Below are 10,156 nucleotides of genomic sequence, written 5' to 3'. Positions count from 1 at the left end.
CCTGGGTCGCCCTCCTCCTCCTCCTCAGCCAAGGAGCCACAGGGGCTCAGCGCTTGGCTGCAAGGCACCGCGGGGGCCGGCTTCGCCTGCTCCTTCCCTCCCTCCCTTCCCCCCAGGGCCCGGCTAGAGAGCGAGCAAGCCTGACCCCTCGCCCCCACTCCCCCCCCCCAGACACAGGCACGCGCCCCTCCCTCCCTCACTCCCTCTCTCGCGCAAGCAACTCCTCAGGCGAAGAAGGGAGAGGGAAGGAGAAGGGCGACGCTGGGCAGGAGATCCGCGCGGGAGGGCGGGCTGGGGACTGGCTTCTCCTTCCCCATCTCCATCTCCTCCTCTTCGTCTCCATTTGCTCTTTCTCCTCCTCTTCTCCATTTCTTTCTTCTCCATCCTCCTTCTCTCTTCCTTCTTCTCCATCCCCTCCTCCTCCTCCTCCTGTTCTTTCCTCTCATCTCCCTCTCCTCTTCTTCTTCGTCTCCATTTCCCCCCCCTCTTCTCCCTCTCCTTCTTCCTTTCCTTCTCCTTCTCCTCCATCCCTTCCTCCTTCTCTCTCTCCATCCCCTTCACCTCCTCCATCCCCTCCTTCTTCTCCTCGTTCTCGCTCCCATTCTCCTTGTCCTCCTCCGTCTCCCCTTCTTCTCCCGCTCTTCCTCCTCCTCCTCTTCTCCCTTTCCTTTCCTTCTTCCCCCTTCCCCCCTTCCTCCTCTGCCCTTGGGGGCGCCCTCCTCCCGGCTCCCTCCCCAAGCGATGCCTTTGCGCCGGGTCCTGAGCCCTGAGGCGGCCAAGCGGCGCCTGGACAGCTCTGCCCTCCTCTGGGAAGCCTGACTGGGGCTGCTCCTGAGGGACGGGGCTGGCGCGGCCTCCTCTCCTCCCTCCCTCCCCTCCTGGCCCCCCAAGGCCCCCTCTCCCTCCCTCCCTCCCTGCCGCCTTGCCCTCCCTGCTCCCCGCCTGAGCTGCCCTGAGGGAAGGCTTCCAGATGGGGCTCCTCCTCTAGTCCAGGGGCCTCTGGGGTGTGAGGAAAGGGAGGGAGATAAAAGGGCAGGAGGGCGAGGAGGAGGGCCAAGGTCTGAGAGGAGGAAGAGGAGGGAGAAGGGGGAAGCCCACCCAGAGCCCTCTCCCTCTCCCAGGCGCCCTCCAGACCTGGGACTCTGGCTGCCCCCTCCGTATTATGTCTGCCCTTCGGAGGAAGTTTGGGGACGACTACCAGGTAGTGACCACCTCTTCCAGTGGCTCTGGCTTCCACCACCCACAGCAGCAGCAGGCCTCAGCCGCCCACAAGAAGAAGCGCCAGCGCTTTGTGGACAAGAATGGCAGGTGCAACGTCCAGCATGGCAACCTGGGCAGCGAGACCAGCCGCTACCTGTCGGACCTCTTCACCACCCTGGTGGACCTCAAGTGGCGCTGGAACCTCTTCATCTTCATCCTCACCTACACCGTGGCCTGGCTCTTCATGGCCTCCATGTGGTGGGTCATCGCCTACATGCGGGGTGACTTGAACAAGGCCCACGACGAGAAGTACACCCCCTGCGTGGCCAACGTCTACAACTTCCCTTCCGCCTTCCTCTTCTTCATCGAGACAGAGGCCACCATCGGTTATGGCTATCGATACATTACCGACAAGTGCCCCGAGGGCATCATCCTCTTCCTTTTCCAGTCCATTTTGGGTTCCATTGTGGATGCCTTCCTCATTGGCTGTATGTTCATCAAGATGTCCCAGCCGAAGAAGCGGGCAGAGACACTGATGTTCAGTGAGCATGCGGCCATCTCCATGAGGGATGGGAAACTTACCCTCATGTTCAGGGTGGGCAACCTCCGAAACAGCCATATGGTCTCTGCGCAGATCCGCTGCAAACTCCTCAAAGTAAGTCCAGGCTCTCTCTTGCCTGCTTTCTGTTTTCAACAGCATTTGCATAATCTTCCATATTTCACCGTCCTTGAAAAAAACATTTTCACTCATGTCTTCACAAATAAAGTGTGCATGCTAGTTTGTATCCTTTTGCGCATCTCGTCTTTGCTCACCTGTTCCTTCTGCTGCCTGCACCCTTCTAGAGAACTCTCTGCACTTCCCTTCCTTTGGCTTTTCCACCTCCAGGGCATGTTCAGTACATTTCCCACCAGATCTCTTCAGGCAAAATCCACGCATATCCTTTGCTGTACATGTATCTCTGGTTTCTTTGCCCTTAAACTCCACATCATCATCTACCCACTACTTTTCTTCTCTTTGAAAGCATAGATTCCTTCATCTCTCTATCAAATGCCTTCATTTTCCTCCCCCACCACCTTTTCCCATAAGCAGCTTCTCAAAGTATAAATCACATTAACCACATGTTCCACTCCCTAGCATTTAAATGAAAGCTTTCTCTTTCTCCATCCCCACCCTATTTTTCTTTTGGTAGTCTCAGAGGATGGCAAAGGCAAACTTCCACCGAACAAACCTTCCCAAGAAAATCCAATGATAGGTTTGCCTTAGGGTTGCCATAAAGTCTTGAAAGCACACCATGGCAACAAAGTAGAGGCTGATATATGTTGCCAGCACAACTTGTCTTTCACATCCCATGAAACTCATTAAACCACCTGTTCTTTCTCTTGTCAGTTCCTGTTCCAATATATTTTTTGCCGTTTTGTAAGTAAAACGGAGAGATGGTTGGCTGCTGAGAAGTACTGATTTGTATTTGGTGATGCTTACAAGAAAAGAGCAAAATATTTTTCAACACTTGGTCCTTGAGGTGAAAAAAAACCCCCAGTCAGTTATAAATGCCTTACACCTTAAAGGTAATTTCCTTAGTTCAGTGGAAACTCAGCTTCAAAAGTGTGTCTTGTGTACAGTGCTGTCATAACTTCAGATACTTTTGAAGGTCCAGTGAAAATAAGACACCTACATTTTGAATATCACATTTTCTCTGTTTTCATCCTTTGATCTAGATCCTACAAAAAATTATGTTCATGCACTGCATCGTGTCCACAGTTGGCTTGTCCAGAACTGTTAGTGTCACTGTGCTTCAGAGCTATTGACCAGGTAGAAGATTGTAGCTATGGCCTTTAAAAAAACAACAACAACCAGTTAAAAATACTGTCTATACTGCCCATTGTTGTGTATAATATAAAACTGTGTTTGTGCCAGAGTAGCATGATGAACTGCCTAGTCTCCTGTCAGGACTACCACATCCACCTGCATACATACATTCTTTTCCAATTCTGAGCAAACAATGACAATAGTTACATCAGTAGTTATCATCAAACTGGTTTGCAATCATAGTTAGAAAATGGATTTACAATGATTTGTGATTAGCGTTAATATCAGTGGACATGTGACTCTGACTCTGGTAGGGAGGAGTTCAAAATAAGACACATGACAAAATAATAAAGAGACACACCAATAGAACATTCTTATAAGATTTTTGTTTCACATAGCATAGGTGAAAATTAAATTGCAGAGACTTTTTTAAAAAACATTTTTTCCTGGTTGTGTGATATTTGAAGGCTACTGTATGCTTTTGAAAATTAAGCTAAATCTTTTCCTTGTTTAGATGCTTAATTATGTTCCTTAGAAAGAATGAGAAATTGGGTAGAGGTCTACTTTTCTAATAGCCACTCATTTTTAGTTAAGGGGGATCCAGTGACATTTCCGGGTCTCTAGGATTAAATATTATGGATGCTTACCTGGGAGTATATCCCATTCAATTTACATAGTGGAGATGACATAGATAGGATTGTGCTTTTGTTGTATATATGCTGTGAAGAGATACTTACAAATGGATTCCAGTAGACTGCCTATTGCTTTCAGCCTTGTTCGCTGGGTGGCATTTTTACTTAGTAAGTTAATTTTAATTAAGGTCTGATTTACAATAATTCTAAATATAATACACCATCTTAAGGTGAAGACAGATACAACACTGAGGCAGATGTTACACCTGATTTACAATTTTCATAATGGGAGTTAGCATTTTGGTTCTTAATTGGTAAAACAATGAAAGAATGAAAAATAAATTAGGGGAAATTTAATGAAAATTGCAAATCACTTCTTACATCTCTTCCATATAAGGTATTTAGTAGAAGTTGCCCTTGGTTGCTTTCTTATATTACTGTATTATAAACAAGCAATAGAGAAACTTTAAAGCACCTTTTCCTAAAACAATACATTTAAAAAAAATGGAAAGTCCGATTAATATGCATTATAGTGCCACACTTATATAAAGGGGTAGTTTATCAGCAATTTCAAAAGATGAAATAAATTATATGTGAAGTATCCTCTTTAGTATTCATCTAGTCTTTAGAGGGCACCAATGTATACTGCAGAACTGACGTTCATTATTAGGCTCTAATAACCAATTATGATGAACAGACTATGGAATTTAACACAACCCTGAATTTAAATTAATTATTTCCCTGAGTTCAGATTTGCATTGCACACCAATTATCATGCTAATTGATGCATTCTAAATTTGCTCACTTTTGTAACATTGAGATGTCTCTTCATATAATTTACTAGGTAGATGAAATGGCTTTCAGAGTTAACATTTCAAAAAATGTGATTAGTTTTCCAGGAGGGCATTTCACTCTAGTGTATGTAGCCACATCACTGTATAGCATATGCTTGTAAATGAGTATGTTATTTCAGGATAGTTTAAAATACTAGGCATTCATACTCGACTGCCAAGCAAGCCAGCAAGAATTTATAAACCTTACCCAACCAGAGTAAGAATTTCCACTTCAGTATCAAGTGGAGAGCAGTCCCTGCCTCTATACCTGTGAGGACCTGATTGGCTGTCATTCCCTGAAGCCCATAAAAGCTGCATGGACTTCAGGGAAGAAGAAAGGGACCTATATGAGGACAATGGAAATATCCTTCTTGTCCAGAGCTGTGCTACAACCTGCAAATGGGGTTTACTGATAAGGGCCTTGCTTACTGTGTAATTGTTCGGGCCAACATACCTGAAACAAACAAACAAACAAACATTAAGAATAAATATGTTGCACAAAGTTTACAACACTCATTTTAAATTCTTTTTGTATTTTATAATGCAGCAGTAAGTAGTTCACCCCTTCACAAAATTGTGAAGTTATAGTAGTTCACCCCTTCACAAAAAACCAAATGTATATGTTGTGTGTGAAAGTTGAACCGAAACAGCCATAAAAATTCAGCAGAGTGCTAAGGGAAAAAAAATCTGCAAAATCTGATATTAATGTGGGGTAAAGGGTTTTCTAAGGAATTTCAATGTGGTTGAGACCCTTGCCAGAAGGCAGAATTAAAATCTACACATCTGGTTTGAAATTGACACATAATCTCCTTTTGAGACTTGAATATGAAAAATGATGGGATATTTCCATTCAACAAATTGGGATTTAGAGGATATAATATTTATAAAATAAATGACTCTCGCTGGTGTACCCAGATATACAAAGAAAACATGTATTTATTTTCCAAGAATAGTTTTGCAAACGAACCTTAATGTTCATTTATCAATTAAAGTCCAATTGCTTGTCTCAACTAGAGTGGACTCGATGAATCCACAGGACTTACATAAGTGTTGAGTCTCACAAAGTTTTCATTGATTCAGTGGATGTGCTGTGATTGGGAATAGCAAGTGCAGTTAAACCATACTTTTTCAGGGAACATGATCTTATCATCTCCAACATTTCACAGATAAAAACTGGGACATGTCTGACCAAGCAACATCAGAGTGTGGTTAAGATGACAAAAATTATTAATGAGGAAGATCACACAAGCTAGAAAAAGCAGCAGTTTGCTTTTCCCTGACCCTACTGGGAAAAAGCAAGATTCTGCCCCTCCTTTCCTCTCCTTTCTTTTGCACTTTAACTTTAGTTTGCATCAACTGAACTGTGCCAAAGACAACAGGGGGAAAAGTGAGAGCAGGAGAGAGAAACTGGATCATTTTAAAAGCAGCTGAAGAAGTGGGGTGACAGAAGATTAATTGGGTTATGTCTGCCAAATTGGGACAGTTTGAGGGGATGCTATCTCATATTGATTGTGGTTTTAATTATTTAAGGGTCAGAAAACATTACAGTAATAATAGTGAATGACACTTTGCCATGAATGGTATAGTTTGTAAAGATAGATGCTATGAGGGAGAAGCAGGGGGGCATGAAGAAGTGGTGTCTGGCTGCTCTGCCCGTGATTGTCCTGCAATCAGATGGGGACCACAGTGACCAGATGACCCGCTCTGAAAATGTGCTGCTGCCGTGGTCCTAAAGGGGCCACTGACAAGGAGTAGATTTTAGCTGCTCCTTTTGCCAGCAGCTTCAGGCTGCCTTAGGTGGTCTCAGAGCAGTTTCCAGCCATCTTGGGGGCATGCATCATCTGTATAACATGCCCCCAAAGTGGCCAAAGCCTCTCCTTTTTGCCTGTCTATTTCAGGCCATAGTAGAAGAACCTGGAGGATGGTGGAAGGGTGAAGGTAATTTGTATGTAGGGAGAGTGATTGTAACATTCAGGGTACATATAAGCTGCTGCCACCTTCAGAATTTATGCAGTTTGACACTGCTTTAAACTATTATGGCTCAGTGTTATGGAATCCTGGGATTTTTAATTTGTTGTAGCACCAAAACTCTCTGACAGAGAAGGCTCAATATCTCACAAACCCACAAATACAGTGTCAAACCCAGAACTTAAAATACCGGTAGCTCCTTCCCTGTATAAAAATAATTGGTTAATCACTGTGCTCCAGATAGTTTTCTCACACAAGCCCTTGTAAAATTAATGGATGTTAGGCATGGGGCACTATAATGTGAATGCTTAGTTCACATTCAGTTTTAGTGGGGCTTCTTTGAGGGTGAATGTGCTTCCAGACCTGATGTGCTAGAAGCAATGTTGGAAGAAATGAGTTAACAGGGGGAAGGAAAAAAGTTCTCAAAAAGTAATACAGTTGGCTCTTTTTATACATGGATTTTTTTATACACGGATTCAAGCATCCACTGTTTGAAAATGTTCAAAAAAGTATAAATTTCAAATATCAAACCTTTATTTTTCATTTTTATAAAGGACACCATTTTGCTATGTCATTATGGACTTTTCCCCTTCCCCACTGCCATTCCCTTCTCCTTTTGTGTCTTGTCTCTTTAGATTGTAAGCCTGAGGGCAGGAAAATGTCTAATTAACAGTTTGTAAGTTGCTCTGATAGCCTTTTGGTTGAGAGCGGGGTATAAATAATAATAATAATAATAATAATAATAATAATAATAATAATAATTTAATGGGACTTGAGCATCCACGGATTTTGTTAACCATGGGGGATCTTGGAACCAAACCCCAGTGTATAACAAGGGTCCACTGTACCTATGTATCTGTGTAATCTATATTTATGTACAGAGACAGAGATGTGACTAACTGATTTGAACCATATTCAGGAAAGGTACATTTTAGAAATTATGGATTGTGTTGGACAGCAACAAATACTATATATACTCGATTATAAGAAGACCTCATTTATAACAAAATGAGGGTAGGTTTTGGAGCCCCAAAATTATGGATTTTGATATGACCCATGTATAAATTGAGGGCAAAACTTAGGAGCATGTGACACAGGATCTAAAGAATAAAGCAAGGAAACAATGCCAAGCGACTTACAAACTTCCAGCAGGCACAACTGTTTGTGCTCATACTAAAGGCTGGATGGATGAGAGAATTGGGGGGGGGGGGTCAATGCTTCCAGGATAGATTATGCTTTTGCTTTTCACCAGGCTTTTCCCTTTTTTAATAAGAGTTAAAGTACAGTACATACATTAACCAGTGGATAAGTTGACTCAGGGTTTTGAGGTCAATTTTTTGACTAAAATTTCTAGACTTATACATGATTATATATAGTATAAAGAACAGAGCCAGTGGATATCAGTAATGGTAGAAAGACAAAACAAGGTGATAAGTTTTGTGTGGTGGATGATGGAGTGTAATTTGACACTGGGTTCCATTCCTTTGTCCTCGTAAATTACCTCATAGTGCTGCTGGGAAGATAAAACAGGTAAACCCATCTGCATCATACTGAGTAGGGTTCATCTCAGAAATATGAATTAAGATAATACCTGTATTAATAAATAAGAGCCAGTGTGGTATAACGATTTGAGTGTGGGCCTATGCCTCTGGCATCCAAGGTTTCAATCCCTACTTGGCCATGGAAACCCACTGAGTAACCTAGGCAAGTCACACTCTCTCAGCCTCAGAGGAAGCCAAAGGCAAACCTTTTTGAACAAATCTTGTCAAGAAAAACCCTTAAGGCCTGTGATGGATTCACTTGTGGATTGTCATATGTCAGAAATCACTTGAAGGCACACAACAACAAATAGCAACAACAAATATCAACAACAACTAAATAAATATATGCTGAGAACCATAGCCTGAAATACTTAAGAGATCAGTCAGCGATCACAAGAATCCTTCTGTATATAGCCTCAACATTACTGTTTATGTCTCATTATTTGTAATTGTAAGCTCGTTTGAAGAACGCTTTTTGATTAAGAAGTGAGACAGTCGTTTTAAAAATAAATAAGTATTCAAACACCTTCCTTGCTACTCTTCTTAAGCAGAACTGTATATTTTGTGTAGCTTCAGGCTCTGTAACTATCAGGCAATTATGTGATCATCATTTTGTAATTACATGCAAATTCCCTGTAGATAATCAATAAGACTTAAATTTCCAAAACAAAACACTACAGATGAGTGATGCATGGTATATACAGATATATTTTAAGAAGCATTTCATGTTTAAAATATTTATGTAAAATCCTTAGTTGTATAAAAGGATGGCCTATCTAGGGAAACAGAGCCACTCATGTTAACTGTAGTGAATGTTAATTCCCTATCATATTGGAATCCTTTCAGCTAAAACCTGCTAAATGTCATTTGAGGTTTTTCTTCATAGTAGCAGCATATGTTTTCAAAGCTAAAAGTTCAGGTATTTTAAAATACAGACTCTCAGAACACATTAAAATATGTGAATAAGGAATAGTTTGGAGATTAGCAGTGGGATATTTTAAAATTACCTCATGTCAATTACAGTAGCAATTCTTCACATGCAGAAAGGTATAGAATAAGGCTTAGATTGAAGTCCACTTCTATTGTCAGACAATTTTTTGTTGGAATAAATGGTGTAGACAAATGCAATCTGTGAATTAGGCCTGTCTGTTCTGTACATGTATGTTGATACACTTCAAAAATTAACCATGCAGTGACATCATGCTACTGTAGGCCTTTGTGTGCAAGTATGTGTGTTCAAGTCACCTGCCAACTTAATGGCAATGTGGGTGTAGCCAGGTGCCCTGTTTCTGCATCAGACATGGTGATGAGAGACTTCTGAGTACCAGCAATGATGCAGCAAGGTAAGGCATGTGCACCAGTAGGATTGATGAGGGGATGGGTGTGTAAACACCTGCCTTTCCCTGTGTCAATCCAAGGACCTACCTGGTGAGCACCAGACCAGAATGAGCTGGGACCATGCTGTCCTTGCCCATCTGCTCCGCCCCTCTGTCAGAGAGTTCTGGTGCTACCACAGACTGCAAATTCCAGGAGTCCAAGGGATGGAGCCATTCCAGTTAAATCGCTGTCAAACTGCATCAGTTTTGCTGTGTGGCAGCAGCTAATGATAAGTTAAAACAAGAACTTAAAAGGAGCAGAGTTAAAGCCTTCAGTTTCTGCTAAAAGTATTAAAAGACAAGGAGAATAAGAATGTTTTCACTACTCATTTTAAAGCTATGAGAGATTAAGTTAGTATGTCCTTTCTTGGTTGGGAATTCCATAATTGAGGTTTTGGCACAAAAAAGGCCCTGTCTCAAGTCCCCATACCTGACCACTTTTGTTGATGGAACATATGACAGGTCCTCTGAAGATGATCTCAGCGCATGGATAGAACTGAGCATACTTACTTGAGCAAGCCTTGATCATCACTTTCCCTCTGGTGCCTAACAGTTCTCCATATCTCCTAATGTGGAGTTCAGATCTCATGAGCTAGTTAGGTTTTAATTATAGTTAGATGTATTTATAAATAACTCATGCATGTTCTATGAATTGTCATCTCCCCATGCATGTCCTCTCCCCATCTCCCACCACTTTCAAAAGAACATTTCTGTATAGTTAGGTTGCTTGAATTTGTCTCAGTGCAAAGTGTTGGCAGAGATGTAACTTGCTGTCAGACTGTCTTGAAAATCACTGTGC

The 10,156-nt window shown here is 42.2% G+C and overlaps 1 protein-coding gene across 1 annotated transcript in view; it reads left to right on the top strand.

Annotated features, from left to right (window-relative positions):
• The first annotated feature begins 242 nt into the window (after positions 1-242).
• The window catches only part of KCNJ3 (potassium inwardly rectifying channel subfamily J member 3), a 159,790-nt gene continuing 149,876 nt past the window's right edge, over positions 243-10,156 (top strand). The window contains exon 1 of the mRNA XM_089519998.1: positions 243-1,855. Within this exon, the coding sequence (XP_089376124.1) occupies positions 1,163-1,855 (693 nt within the window). The 5' untranslated portion in view covers positions 243-1,162. The remainder of the gene's footprint in view (positions 1,856-10,156) is intronic.

Source organism: Sceloporus occidentalis, unplaced genomic scaffold (genome assembly GCF_023333645.1).
Source record: "Sceloporus occidentalis isolate IW3139 unplaced genomic scaffold, rSceOcc1.0.p SCAF_4, whole genome shotgun sequence".
In the NCBI taxonomy this organism is placed as follows: domain Eukaryota; kingdom Metazoa; phylum Chordata; class Lepidosauria; order Squamata; family Phrynosomatidae; genus Sceloporus; species Sceloporus occidentalis.
The sequence above is the reverse complement of the archived record's forward strand: the minus strand, read 5'-3'. Positions and strand labels throughout refer to the sequence as shown.